Raw genomic sequence first — 15,303 nt, forward strand, 5'->3', positions numbered from 1 at the left:
CCCCACCTTTCCGCGCGGCTCCGCCCCGCCGCCCCCTTTCCCGTGGCCCCTCCCCGCGCGGGTCCCGACTCCAGCCGCACCTCCTCCGGCTCTGCAGTGGCGGCGGGGAGGCGAGCCGGAGAGCCAGCAGGCCGGGGCCATTGCCGAGCCGGGGTCGGGGCAGCAGCGGGGACCCCCCCAGAGGCGGGGCCTGTGGGACCACGATGGGCGTGGAGATCGAGACCATCTCCCCGGGAGACGGTACCGGGCGGTGGAGCCGGGGGGAGGGGGAGGGGTCCCAGGGCGGGGCCCGGCGGGCGGGGGTCTGACTCGCTTGGTGCTGAGGGTGCCGATAGGGGGATGGGCCTAGGATGAGGAGCGGCGGGAGGAGACCGCGACCGGGATTCCTCCGAGTCTAGAAGAAGATTCTCCGCCATCCCCTTCCGCGCTGGCTCACCTGGGGGTATGAAGGTGGAAGCCCAGAGGCTGGGGTCTGCGCCGGGTGACTGCCCCAGGGGCCTCTGGCTGCCGCCGAGGGAACCACTCGGTTATCCGCTGCTGCTCATTTTCCAGGGCTGGGTTTTAGCCCCGCTTTCCTTACCGTGCTACGTGCGCTCTGAAAACCTGGGAAAGGGTCTTTACTCCTCCCCCTTCTAATGCGCCCCACGCAGGGCCTCGTGTGGAGCGGGTCACTGCGGACTGGGCAGTGGGACCCTGTAGGGACAGAGCCAGACTGGGAAAGGAGAAGCACTCCCGCCTCCACCTCTGGATCGCGCTTTATCCTCTCTGCCCCACTCACCCTCTCCGGAGATCCTGTCCACTCTCACGGCTTTCATTATCATCTGGAAACCGATGGCTTCCACATCTAAGCCTCCCGTCCAGACCTCCCGCCTGAGTTTACAGTGATCCATGTATCCGGCTGCTGCTCAACCTATACCTAGACTTCCCACGGGGTACCTCAAAGTCAGCAAGTCCAAAACAGAACTTACGCTCCCTCCCCACCCCCACCCCCACCCCCAAGCGCTCCTCTTTCTGTGTTCCCTGTACCTTGACTCTCGTTCCCAAGCCAGACACCTCAGGTGACATCCTTGAATAATTGGGTTTGGGTGTGTAGGAAATAGCCATTTCTTTATTTCTTAAGTACAGTTTAATTCAGACTAGAGCGGCCATTCTGCGGCACTTCACGGGCGTATTTCACCCTAGACATTATTGACATTCCCACCCCATGGAATTAGGAGGGTCTCTTGATTCCAGGCTGCCTTCCTTGTTCAAAAACAGTCGTCCCTAGAAGTCCCAGATGATACCTCGAGTCACCCGTGGGGTATAGGTTTCTTTGCCCATGATGGGGACCTCGTTTTCTGGGCCCCAGGGAACATCTCCCTGAGTCCTTGTCACCAGCCTCCCTCCCCCAGGGCACCGCCATAGAGTTCTTGGATGGGGTGGAGGCCTCATCTTCTTTCCCTGGCTCATACAAGCCTCAGCCTTTAGAGCGTTCTCTCCTTATCCTCCCTTCTTGGCCAGGGACTCGGAACATTTTCTCTTGAGGGGGATTAGATGTTTAGGGAAAGCCTGGAGGAGATTTGGCTTTCTGCTGTCAGCTCTCTGTAAACCCCTGAGTCAGGAAGTACAAAAGAGCCAGGAGGGGAAAATACAAGTTAACACTGCAACAAGAATACTCCCATACTGGGGACACTTGTCTTTGGTCAGTCCCCTTACCAAGTCCTGTCAAGTCTTCCTGATCAATATTGCTAGGATCCCTTCCCCCAGGCCCTGCCCTAGGTCAGGCCACCATCATCTCTCACTTGCATTTCTGCACAGACTCTAAACTCATCTCACTGCTTTCAGCCTCACCTCCTCCCCTTCATCCTCTCCCCAGCCCCTTCAGTCTCACCTCCCCACTTCAGTCTCACTTCCTCCATTCAGTCTCACCTCCCCCTTCAGTCTCACTTCCCACCTTTAGACTCACCTCCCCTTTTCAGTTTTACCTCATTTCCCTTCAGCCTCACCTCCTCGCTTCGGTCTCACAACCCCTCCCCCCCCCCCCCGTTCAGTCTCCCCTCCCCACCCCACTAATTTTCTATACCACAGCCCAAAGTCTTTTTTAAAATGCGTATCTGACCATTCCTCTCCCCCAGGTATCAAATGTTTTAATGATTCTCCCAGCCTCCAAGTATATTGGACCCTGTCTTCGTCATCTAGTGCTGTAAGAGAAATATGGCAAATGGGTGGCTTTAATATATAGAAACTTATTTTTTCATGGTTTAGGAGGCTAAAAGTCCAAATCCAGGGTGCTGGCTCTAGGGGAAGGCTTTCTCTCTCTGTTGGCTATGGAGGAAGGTCCTTGTCTTTTCTAGCTTCTACTGGGCAATCTTCATAGCATCTCTCTTCCCCCACCTCTGCTTCTTTGGCTTGCTTGTTTAATCTCTTTATATCTCAAAAGAGATTGATTTAAGACACATCCTATACTAATCCAGTCTCATTAACATAACAAAGACAACCCATTCCCAATGGGGTTATAATCACAGGCATTAAAAAAAAAACATTGCTGTGAGTCAATTCCGACTCAAAGTGACACTATAGGACAGAGTAGAACTGCCCCGTAGGGTTTCCGTGGAGTGGCTAGTGGATTCGAACTACTGACCTTTTGGTTAGCAGCCGTAGCTCTTAACCAGTGCACCACGCCAGTGCCGTCGAGTCAATTCTGACTCATAGCGACCCTATAGGACAGAGTAGAACTGCCCCATAGAGTTTTTCCACTCCAAAACCACAGGTGTGGAAGTTAGGATTTACAGCATTTATTTTGGGGGGCCATAATTCAATCCATAACAGGCCCTCAGTGATATGGCCTATTCTAACCTTCTACACCAGAGCCTCTTCTTTTACTACTTGTTCCTACCCACCACTACTAGCTTTAACTCCATCTTTACCTAGTTGCCTGCAAGCTGTTAAACACACCATTCATTCAGCCAATATTTATTAAACATTTACTGTGTGCTAGGCCTAGGGTTACAGCGGTGAAAAGGACAGTGATCCTGCTATTGCTTGACTCTAACCTTTGTTCACGCCATTCCCTTTTCCCAGATTACCTCCCATTTCTTCCTCTGGCGAACTCCGACTTATCTTTTAAGACTCAGTTTAACCATTATTTCCTCTATGATGCTTTCCCTGACTCTCCCAGTCCATTAGTTGTTCCCTTCTCCATGCTCCCATAAACCCAAACCAAACCCATTGCCATCCAGCCGATTCTGACTCATAGTGACCCTATATTGTTATTGTTAGCTGCCTTCAAGTCAACCCTACGTACAACAGAACAGAACACTGCCGGTCTAGTGCCATCCTCACAATCTTTGCTGTTTTTGAGCCCATTGTTGCAGCCACTGTGTTAATCCATCTCATTGAAGGTCTTCCTCTTTTTCACTGACTCTCCACTTGGCTGAGCATGATGCCTTTCTCCAGGGATTGGTCCCTCCTGATAACATGTCCAATGTAGGTGAAGACTAAGTCTTGCCATCCTTGCTTCTAAGGAGCATTCTGGCTGTACTTCCTCCAAGACAGATTTGTTTGTTCTTCTGGTCGTCCATGGTATATTCGATATTCTTCACCAACACTGTAATTCAAAGGCATCAATTCTTCTTCGGTCTTCCTTATTCATTGTCCAGCTTTTGCATGCATATGAGGTGGTTGAAAAATACCATAGCTTGGGTCAGGCACACCTTAGTCCTCAAAGTGACATCCTTGCCTTTTTAACACTTTAAAGAGGTCTTTTGCAGCAGATTTGCCCAATGCAATACGTTGTCTGATTTCTTGACTGCTGCTTCCATGGGTGTTGATTGTGAATCCAAGTAAAATAAAGTCCTGGACAACTTCAGTCTTTCCTCCATTTATCATAATGTTGCTTATTGATCCAGTTGTGAGGATTTTTGTTTTCTTTATGTTGAGGTGCAATCTAGATTGAAGGCTGTCATCTTTCATCTTCATCAGTAAGTGCTTGAATCCTCTTCACTTTTAGCAAGCAAGGTTGTGTCATCTGCATATCACAGGTTGTTAATGTGTCTTCCTCCAATCCTGATGCCCTATTCTTCTTCATATAGTCCAGTATCTCAGATTATTTTTCCAGCATATAGATTGAATAAGTATGGTGAGAGGATATGACCCTGATGTTCACCTTTCCTGACTTTAAACCACACAGTATCCCTTTGTTCTGTTTGAACGACTGCCTTTTGGTCTTCGTACAGGTCTCATGAGCACAGTTAAGTGTTCTGGAATTCCCATTCTTTGCAATGTTATCCATAATTTCTTATAGCATCTTCTAAATGTTGGCTCAGTTGTTAGCCCTCCATAAGCTTTGTTATGAGGGTAGAAGTCTCGCCTTCCATATTGGAGACCTGGGTTCAGTTCCTGGCCAGTGCACCTCATGCATAGCTATAACTCATCTGTCCGTGGAGGACTGTGTGTTCCTATTGTCTTAGTCACCTAGTGCTGCTATAACAGAAATAACACAAGTGGATGGCTTTAACAAAAAGAAATTTATTCTCTCACAGTCAAGTAGGTTACAAGTCCAAATTTAGGGTGTCGGCTCCAGGGGAAGGCTTTCTCTCTCTGTCAATTCTGGAGGAAGGTCCTCCTCCTCAACCTTCCCCTGGTCAAGGAGCTTCTCAGGTGCAGGATCCCAGATCCAAAGGACTCACTCTGCTCCTGGTGTTGCTTTCTTAGTGGTATGAGGTCCCCAAATCTCTGCTTGTTTCCATTTCCTTTTATCTCTTAAGAGATAAAAGGTGGTGCAGGCCACACCCCAGGAAAACTTCCTTTACCTGGGGTCAGGGAGGTGACTTGGGTAAGGGTGGTATTACAATCGCACCCTAATTCTCTTTAACATAAAATTATAATCATGAAATGGAAGACAACCACAGAATACTGGGAATCATGGCCTAGCCAAGTTAATACACACATTTTTAGGGGGGACATAATTCAATCCATGACACCTATGATGCTGAACATGTTTCAACAGAGCTTCCAGACTAAGATAAACCAGGAAGAAAACCCTGACAATTTACTGAAAATCAACCAATAAAAACTCTATGGATCACAATGATCAGATCCACAACCAATCATGGGGATGGCACAGGACTGGGCAGCATTTTGTTCCATTGTGCACAGGGTCACCAGAGTTGGGGGCTGACCTGATGGCAGCGAACAACAAAAGGCTTTGTTATCCAGCCCCACGGCTTTAAGTTCTACCCAAACTTATTATCTCCAGTGCAGACTCTCCATTTGCCTATTTGCAATATAAACTCTATGTCTCTAATAGGTGTCTCAAGCCTAGCATATCCAAAACACAGCACTTGCTTGCTACTCACACAAATCTGTTTCTCTCCAGTCTTCCCCAACTCAGGAAATCGCTCTATTAGCCATCCAGTTGCCAAACTGAAAACCTAGGCATCATCCTTGTTTGCTTCTTTTCCCTCATCCTGGACACAATGTCCAATCCATTAGCATGCCCTGTCAGCTCCATTTCCAAAATATATCTCCAATCTATTTTGCTCTCTCCTCCGCTGCCAGCACCTTAATTCAAGCCATCATTGATTTCTTGTCTGGATTATTGCAACAGGCGCCTAACCATCCATTCTACACACAGCAGCCAGAGTGATCTTATAAAATCTTAATTCTGATTATGTCATTCTCTTGCTTAAAAACCTTCCCGCGGCTTCAGACCTGCCTGATCTGGGTTTTTCCCACCTCTCCCCTTCTCACTCACTTCTTCCCAGTCACCTGGGCTCCTTTCTATTCAGCAAGCACGCTCATCTGTCCCTATCTCAAGGGTTGTGCACTTGTTGCTCCCTCTTCCCAGAGTGCTCTTTCCCAGCATTTTGCTCATCCTTCAAGTCTCAGCAAAAAGGTCACCTTCTCCGAGAAACCTCTTTGACCATCCTTTCTAAAATGGCCTATCATGGTATATCTCTCTTTAATTCATCATTGTTTTTTTTCCTTCAGAGCTTTTATCACAATCTTTAATTATCTTGCTTATCTGAGTTTTGTTTGTTTCCCTCTATTAGAATGTAAACTTCAAAAGAGCAGGGAACTTGTCTGTATTGTTCACTGCTGTCTACCCAGAATCAGGCCCAGGCCCAGCATACAGTCAGTACTTGGTAAGTCTTGGTGAAATGAGTGAAGGAAACTAGAAGGAGTAATCAGAGAAAGGAAAGAACCAGGAAAGAGTGGAGTTGAGGAAACTGAAGGAAGAACATTCAAATCAAGACCAGAGAGGTGAAGTGAGAAGTTCTGGCTCATACAAGTCATGAAGCCAGAACTAGGGCCAGGGCCACCTCCATGGTGTGGAGTGCTGGGACCCAGGTTGTAGATGGGGAGGTGGGCCTTGCGCCACGATCACATCTGAATGTCCCGGATGAGTTTTCTAAAATTTTACTCCTTTATCTGCCCTCTATCTCCCTGCAGGAAGGACGTTCCCCAAGAAGGGCCAGACGTGCGTGGTGCACTACACAGGTAGGCCTCTCTCCCTACTCTCACCCAGACCTGCGCCTCCTCAGGCAGTTCTCTGATACCCCTCCTCCAGAGGTGTGTGCTCCTAAAGCCCAAAGCAGCCTACTCTCTTCCTATGACCAGATATCCCCCACTCCTCCCAGCCAGCCTGGTGGGAATGAGAAAGAGGGCTTGCAAGGTCAACCGCTCCCCACTTATACCAACAAGGCCCTCCTAGGTGCCAGCCTGCCATTGAGCCTGATGCAGGCAGGGTGGAGCTCGGGTGCTCGTGGTTCTGTCTTTGGAAGGCCCTCTTAAAGCTCTGGGAGCCCTTACTCTCCCAGGCAGACTCCCTTTTCAGCTTACAGTATTGTTAGAGAAGAGGAAGTTGGCTTCCTCAGAATTTCCTTTCTCTTTTTAGAAATAGACTACAAGTAGTCCTCGAGTTATGACAGGGTTCTGTTTCAACAACTCTGTCATATGTTGGTTCTGATGTAAGTCAGATACTCGTTTTTTTTCGTTGTCATTATTATTGCTTTTTATTATCAGTACCTTTTAAATCACATTGAACATCTGCAAGCAAACATCTGAGAATGATAACATTGGCAAATATACATATTACTAACAATAAGATGTACCCAAACAAAACAAAACAGTTGTAAGTGTGGTTCCTTGTAATGTGAATATGTTGTGAGTCTGAGTCGGGGACTACCTGTATTCAACTCGGCCTACTGTAATTGAGCACCTACTGTGTGTGAGACACTGTGCTAGACACTGGGGACACAAAGATGAAAAGGGAGAATCCCTGCCTTCCCTAGGCTGGGGTGGGCAGGGGGTAGTGCGGGGGGCATATAAGCCAACCAGAGGCTCAGATGCAGTGTGAGGGGTAGGGGTAATGGCAGTGTCTGTATCAGGGTGCTATGGGAGCCCAGAGGAGGGCCCGCATCTCTGTTGACCCTCATGGATGATCTGTATCTGAATGTAGGTGGACTGAGGGACATTCTCAATGGAGTTCCTCAGAACTGCTGGCAGGAAGATCATGAGCAGGTGTTTGTTCCGGGAGGGGGGGGAGCAAGTGTTCTGTCTTGTGACCGTCTTCCTAATGTGGCGAACCAGGTGACAGCCATTTAGCAGACAGCAAGGCCAGTTTAATTTCTAGGACATAATCGGATGGGGCCATTTTTAGTAGTTCTCTGGGCCAGTGTGAAGCGCCGGGTTAATTCTAGGCAGACGGTGTGGGTGTTTCTCAACAAGCTGTGTTGCCAGTCGCTGACGTCAGTGGGCTGGAGCTGTGTTTTATCTCCCGGTGATGTGGTCTAATTACCACGAGTCCTCTGGGGCCTCTGACCCATGTAATTGATTTATCTGTTCTACATATTGCAGACAGACCTGTACTTATCAAGTTACTGAAGCCACATCCTTTTGCAAAGACTTTTCACAATACATACAGAGACCAGGCAATGGGCATTAAATACTAACTTCCGCTGTGAGTGGCTCTGGTTTGGGGAGGGACTGTCTCATCAAACAGAGCAAGAGACTGTGGGACTTTTTAAATACATACCATGGAGAGCATAAATCTAAGATGTACAGCTCAATGTATTTTTTCAAAGTGACCACACTTAGGTAACCACCACCCACCACTACCACCGGTTGCTGTCGAGTCAGTTTTGTGTGCCAGAGTAGCGTTCAGAACTGTGCTCGGTGGGGTTTTTGGAAATAGATCACCAGGCCTTTCTTCCATGGCACCACTGGGCAGAGTGAACCTCCAGTCTTTTGGTTAGCAGCCATTTGCACCACCCAGGGACTCCAACCACCACCCAGACCAACGTATAAAGCATTATCAGCTCCCCCAAAAGTCTCCCTCATGCCTCCTCTTGGTCATTGTGTCTCCAAAGGTAGCCATTATTCTGACTTTTGCCCCCATAGATTAATTTTGCCTCTTTTTGAACTTTATAGAAATGGCATTACACAGTATGTGTTCTTGACTGTTGTCTTTTGTGTTTGGCTTTTCACTCAACATCGTCTGTGATATTCACCCATTGTACTTTGTTCTTTTATATTCCTGTGCATTGTTTCATTGTTTGAATATACTACAATTGATTCATTCTTCCTACTGGGGATGAACATTTCAGTTGTGTATAGTTTTTGGTTATTACAAGTAGAGTTGCTTTGAACAGTCTTGTAGATGTCTTTTGGTGCCTATAGGTACATGTTTCTTTTGGGTCTGGACCCAGAAGTGGAATTGCAGGGTACACGCCCGGTATACGGAGCCTTAACAGGTACTGTCAAACAACTTTCCAGAGTAGATGCGCCAATTTATAGTTCCACCAGAAGAGTATGAGTTTCAGTTACCCTATTTCCTCACCAACACTTGGTATTGTTAGGTTTTTTGGTTTGTTTTTGGCCTGCTCTGGTGGGTGCTCAGTGGTATCTCATTGTGGTTTTGATTTGCATATCCCTGATGATGAATGAAGTTGAGCACTTTTTCGTGTGCTTACTGGCCATCCGAATATCCTTTTTTGTCAGTTCGAATTTTGCCCGTTTAAAAAAGTTAGGTTATATTTTTCTTATTCATTTAAGAGTTCTTTATATATTTTGTATGAAGTCTTTTGCTGATTACATCTATTCCATAAGCTTCCCACACCATGGCTTGTCTTTTTACTCTTTTAATGGTGTCTTTTGAACAGAAGTTCTTAATGTTAATTAAGTCCAATTTATTAATCTTCTCCTTTATGGCTAGTGCTTTTTGTAGCTTGGTCAAGAAATCTGTCTTTCCCTAGGTCATGAAGATATTCTTCTATTTATTATCTTGTAGAAGCTTTATTATTTTGTCTTTCATATTTAGGTCTATGATTCATCTGTGGAGTTGATTTTTGCATATGGGTGAGGTAGGGGTCAAGGTTCATTTTTTTCCCCCTGTGGATTACAACCGATCCAGCAACATTGATAGAACAAAAAAACAAACAAAACATTCTTTATCCACTGCATTGCAATGGCACAGTTGTCAAATCAGGTAATCATATTTATATGCTTTTGCTTTTGGACTGCATGGAGTTCTGGCTGAGCTTGTCACAGTCAATAACTGTATCTGGCCTGAAATACATGAAGTCATACGAAACATGGAGTTAGGGAATGAGAAATCCACTTTTAAATGGAGTGCGTGAATATGTGTATGTGTGCAAGGCACATCCACGTGCATATCTGTCAAAGTATGTGGCCGTGAACAGGTGTGTAGGTCTGTGCATCTAAATGTTGTCTTCGTATCTGTTTGGCCATCAGGTGTCTTGTGTATGTGCGTAAGTGCATGTGAGCATGCATACTTATTCCTGTGTATTTAAATATCTTCACAGCCTGTGTGTATGTATGAGTTTGTATTTATCTCCTTAGCATCCATCTGTGTGTATCTCTGTATAGCCAGCAGGGTTTCCTCCTTTGCCTGATTTAGTACTCAGGGCAAGAGCCTAATTTATTCTATCCAGAAAGTAGGAAATAAGACTGTTTCTCTTGTACACATTTAAGTTGTAGGAATCAGGAATGTAATCATAGATGCTCAGACCCTAAGCTGGCCCTGTCCCCATTTTTAAACATGGTGCATCTGAGGCCTTGAGAGAGGAAGTGACTTGCCTAAGGTCACATGGGGAGTTCACATCAGAGTGAAGGCAAAACCAGTCTCTGGACTTACTTGCCAGGTCTTTCTCTAGTCTCGGATTGCCTTCTGTGTGGACCAGGGGCTGCAAGAAGTTGCAGAATAGCATCATTTACAGAAGGACTGGTCTTTGGGTCAGAGTCACCAGTAAGAATTAAAAATAGAAAAGCAGCTCTTGGGCCTTGGGCAGCTAGACTGAGGCAACATGTGGACCTCAGGGATGACAAGGGTGGGAGAAGCTCTGAGCTGCTGGAGGCAGCACCTGGAGTATTCCAGCTCTAAACAATCCTGTTTGTGTGGGGTCTGGAGACCACCCCTGACCAGGTGGGTCACCTGACTCACTGCAGCAGGGGATGATGTGACGGTGGGTTTCGGTATGTTGCGGGGAACCTCAGGAAAACCAGGTGAGGACTCCACCTGAGGCTGACAGGCCTGGAAAAACAGATCTTCAGGCTAAGGAAGTAGCACAAAAAAAAAAGTTCTGAAATACAGAGGCATTTGAGAAAGGTGTGATATGAACAGAACATAGGGAGAGGAGAGGAAGAGGAGAGCAGAGAAGGGCTATCAGGCAGGTGACAGCCAGACATTGAAGGCCTGTATGCAGCGTAAGCATTTGGATTCTGCCGTGGGCAGCTATTGGAGCGCTTTATGCAGGGGATAATATAATCAGATTTGTGTTTTTAAATAATCCAGCAGAGTGCTGTGTGGAGAACACAAAAAAGACGTAAGCATGGAGAAGACCAGTTACGAGATTGTTGCTGTAAACAAGTGAGGCACGATGGTGACTTGGTGAGATGATAGGGTGCTGGTCATAGAAATGGGGAAATAGGTGGATTCGAAAGATACAGAGGACTTGGTGACAGGTTGAATGCGGGGGTAAGGCAGAGGAAAGAGTTCAGGACAGAGTCCAGGTTGCTTGCTTGGGCAACAGTACCAACGGGGAGGGTTGGAAGCAGAGCAGGCTTATGCAGAATAGGAATTCCATTTTAGACATGTTGGACCTGAATTGGGAGTCAACCCATGACCACAACTCTTTTCCACCCTATTGCTTTGGCAGGAATGCTCCAAAATGGGAAGAAATTTGATTCATCCAGAGACAGAAACAAGCCTTTCAAGTTCAGAATTGGCAAACAGGAAGTCATCAAGGGTTTTGAAGAGGGTGCAGCCCAGGTAGGAGGAGGATTCTCGGTTAAACAGGATCTAACAAGTTAGGGATCTGGGCTCAGCACTCTGCCCTTCACCCCTTACCCTATTACAGACCACTACCATCAGGGCATGGCAATGCCAGCTAGTGAATAGTCCTGGCTTTGTGTCCCCAATACTTTCATTGCCAGCACGCCCTCCTTTGTGTCACTACGGCTCTCATCCCAAGCATATCCCCCCAGGCTTTCTCAGGACTAGCTGAGGAGGCCTGTGAGCTACCAGCTGTCTAAGACTGAGACAGCAGAAGAGCTGGGGTGGGGTAGGCCAAGGAAGTGTTTTTTTTAAAAACAATTTCAGAATTGTAAAAATAGTACAAAAATAGTAGCAATCTTTAACGCAGCTTCCCGAAGCGTTAATATCTTATACAAGTGTAGTACAATGATCAAAACCAGGAAATCGACATTGACACAATACTATTAACTAAGCTACAGACCTTATTCAAATTCTACCATTTGTGCCACTAATGTCAAGCGAGTTCTTGACTACTGCTGTGATGAGCCCTGGTTCTTCTTTCTTGGTCTGTTCTATGAAGTCATATGGTGCATACCATCTGAGTAGGCCTCTTAACCCTCCCCACTTCCTATGGTCTCTGACCTCTAACCTTTGATGAACTGTGTCTCTCACCTACTTGGGTGTGTACATGTGCTCTTATGTACCCTCTTCAGGCTTCTTTGGAAGAAAGTGAGATCGTGAACAAATAGAAGTGGTTGGGCCATACACTAATTGCATAACCCGTAGTTTGTAGGATGAATGAATTTTCAGACTACGTTGTGGAAGTTACTGTCCCATAGTCAAGTCTCTGTTATTTTGAGGCAGCATCTGTGCGTTTGTTACAGATCTTAGCAGCTTCAACAAGCCACATATAAAATTAATCTCATACCAGTAGAGTTACAAGGATGGTTTGGGAAAATGCCATAGTCACCTTACTTTTTTCTTTTAAATCAAGCTGGGTCCTCTTTCTCCTCTCCCCATCTGCCCCCATCCCTGCTAGATGAGCTTGGGGCAGAGGGCGAAGCTGACCTGCACCCCTGATGTGGCATATGGAGCCACAGGCCACCCTGGTGTCATCCCTCCCAATGCCACCCTCATCTTTGACGTGGAGCTGCTCAACTTAGAGTGAAGGCAGGAAGGAACTCGAGGTGGCTGGAGATGGCTGCTGCTCACCCTCCTAGCCTGCTCTGCCACTGGGACGGCTCCTCCATTTGGGGCTCTTGATCAGTGTGCCAACCTCACTGCCCCAAGGCATTATCCATTCTCTCTGCCCACGTTGCTCTTTATGTGTTTGTCATTGTTCATGCACATCTTTGCTTGAGCAAACTTCAGTTGCGGATTGAAACAGGTTGTGCATTTCATGTGATGCATGTAGTAGCCATTCTTGATCAGAGAACGCTAATTTCTTGTTTGCACAATCTACACTGCCTTACCTTCACTTAAGCCAGACACACAAGGTGCTCAGACATGAAATGTACATGGTGTACACAGAGGGACTTGAGCCAGTTACCTTTGTTGTCACTTGTAAGTTCTGTTTGCTGCTAACTTAAACAAATGTCCTATTTGGAAATAGTATGTCAAATAAAGGCTACATGCTTGACAAATTCCTGTCCATCCTTGTTATAAACGGGAACTGCTTTCAGGATCACACAAGCCAGTTGCCCTTGGGAAAAAAGGGTGGAAAGAAGTATCCACGTCACTAGGAGAGTGATCACGAACATAATAGCTACAGTGTGAGCATTGCACATGCTGGACCTTGTTCTATGAACTTTTAATAAATCATCGCCAATTCTCAAAGCAACCCTACAAGATAGGTATTACCTCCACTCATCTCACAGGCTCAGGAGTCTCCTCTGCAGAATTTGAGGAGGATGTTGTGTTCAAATCCTGCAGCACTTTCATGAACACAGTCTCTTCTTGTTTGGACTTGGAGCAAGAGGGATAAACACCCCTCACCCAATGGAAACAGCATTTTGTGTATCTGAAGAAACTGAAGCTGTTATGGGCTTGAGCCATACATTCACACTCGGAAGTTACTTTGGAAAAGAATGTGATCCTGAGCCTATTTCACATATACCATTTAGTTTCTTCTAGATTTGCTAACTTACATTGAGAAGTTACTTCTGAGAGGAATGTATGATTCTAAACCTGTTTCCATATATGCTGCTTATTTTCATTTACATTAACTCACTGGAATCCCTAGTTAGGTTTTAAAACAAGTCCACTTATTGGGGTGGGCTGTGTATAGGGCAGTGTGAATGAGACTTTTAACCTGTGTAGGGTGAGAAAAGCTCTTGACCATATTCAGCGTTACTGTCAGTGATGACTTGGAATTGTTTCGAGACTGAGGGGGGAGGGGGCTGATAACAGTACTTAGTTTTCCTTCACTGACCCACTGACACATCACACGATGTCATGTATGTGATATGTGGCCATGTCATTTTGGCTAGTTCATCTACCCCTTTCATTTCTGAGAAGCCCTAGCCTACTGTGCTGAGGGAGTTGAGTAGTTAATGAAGAGGTAGTGCTTTAGGATGGAGAAAATGAAGTTAGATATGAGCCCGAGACAGAAACGGCCACATGAACCAGAGACTTACATCATCCTGAGACCAGAAGAACTAGCTGGTGCCCAGCCATAACCAATGACTGCCCTGACAGGGAGCACAACAGAGAACCCCTGAGGGAGCAGGAGATCAGTGGGATGCAGACCCCAAATTCTCACAAAAAGCCCATACTTAATGGTCTGACTGAGGAATCCTGGTGGTCATGGTCCCCAAACCTTCTGTTGGCCCAGGACAGGAACCACTCCCCAAGACAACTCATCAGACATGGAAGGGACTGGACAGTGGGTAGGAGAGAGATGCTGATGAAGAGTGAGCTATCTGTATCAGGTGGACACTTGAGACTGTGTTGGCATCTCCTGTCTGGAGGGGGGATGGGAGCATAGAGAGAGTTGGAAGCTGGCAAAATTGTCATGAAAGGAGACTGGAAGGGCTGACTCATTAGGGGGAGAGCAAGTGGGAGTATGGAGTAAGGTGTATATAAACTTATATGTGACAGTCTGACTTGATTTGTAAACGTTCATTTGAAGCTCAAAAGTTTAAAAAAAAAAAAAAGTTAGAAAGGGGCTGCTTTACTTTTAATCACCCAGAGTCCCTCTGCTCACCCCTACCATGGGACCTGACCAGCCAGGGGAGGGTGCTGTACTCATTCCTCTTAGGAGTATCTCATCCAGGACATCCTGGTTCCCAGCTTTCCTCAATGACCTGGATGCCTGTGATAATTTCTCAGATTCACTGTGCGTAAAACATGTACTTATGTTTTCTGCTGTGACACCAACAGGGTAACTAAAAATAGCACCAAGGACCACTTCAGGTGCCTGCTGCAGGGTCATATAAAAGATCTCGGTTTAGAATATTTATAACCTAGGTGGTAAAAGGAGACACTAAGAGAACCCCCCTGAAGTACAAATACCTACTAGCTGTCACCTTCAGAGGATTTGCCGGGCTTTGCAGATAAACTGAGGTATGACTCTACTTTCCTGGCACTCTTAAAAAGGTAACACAGAAAATTATGATGCCATATGCTAGAGGATTTTGACATTGTCCTTTAAGAGCCACTGAATGTTGTCAAGCAGGAGACTGATAGTGAGATGTGTTGTACCTGTAATTTCAAAACTTTCAATAAATTCTGTATTCATTCGGTATCTTTCTTAGAGGCTCAAAATTTAACCTTGATGAAAGCAGCTCTGGCACCCATGTGAATACATATACGTGCACTTGTTGCACTCTTAAAAGCAGGCTGACAAACTGAGACTGAGATGCCTGGTGCAGAGGAGCAATCCTAACAGTATCCTCAGCATCTTAGCAAAGTGCCTGGCAGAGTTGTTGTTAGGTGCCGTCGAGCCGGTTCCGACTCATAGCGACCCTATGCACAACAGAATGAAAACACTGCCCTGTTCTGAGCCATCCTTACAATCGTTATGCTTGAGCTCATTGTTGCGGCCA

General features: G+C 46.4%; 1 protein-coding gene across 2 annotated transcripts; it reads left to right on the top strand.

Annotated features, from left to right (window-relative positions):
- The first annotated feature begins 124 nt into the window (after positions 1 to 124).
- Positions 125 to 14,739, top strand: FKBP1B (FKBP prolyl isomerase 1B). 2 transcript variants are annotated; one of them, XM_010591951.3, is made up of 4 exons: positions 125 to 240; positions 6,433 to 6,480; positions 11,160 to 11,272; positions 12,297 to 14,739. In XM_010591951.3, exons 1-4 carry the CDS (start codon positions 204 to 206, stop codon positions 12,423 to 12,425), a joined length of 327 nt encoding a protein of 108 aa, XP_010590253.1. In that variant the 5' UTR covers positions 125 to 203; the 3' UTR covers positions 12,426 to 14,739. The 2 variants fall into 2 exon arrangements, with proteins under 2 accessions (XP_010590253.1, XP_010590254.1); XM_010591952.3 differs by having other exon boundaries at positions 12,252 to 12,395.
- Positions 14,740 to 15,303: the final 564 nt, after the last annotated feature.

Source organism: Loxodonta africana, chromosome 12 (assembly GCF_030014295.1).
Source record: "Loxodonta africana isolate mLoxAfr1 chromosome 12, mLoxAfr1.hap2, whole genome shotgun sequence".
Lineage (NCBI taxonomy): Eukaryota > Metazoa > Chordata > Mammalia > Proboscidea > Elephantidae > Loxodonta > Loxodonta africana.

Excerpts from the sequence above, each read along its gene's own strand:
- FKBP1B (XM_010591951.3), top strand. The coding sequence starts at position 204 with ATGGGCGTGGAGATCGAGACCATCTCCCCGGGAGACG. Across the intron at positions 241-6,432 it reads GACCATCTCCCCGGGAGACG|GAAGGACGTTCCCCAAGAAG; the intron begins GTACCGGGCGGT and ends ATCTCCCTGCAG. Across the intron at positions 11,273-12,296 it reads TTGAAGAGGGTGCAGCCCAG|ATGAGCTTGGGGCAGAGGGC; the intron begins GTAGGAGGAGGA and ends CATCCCTGCTAG.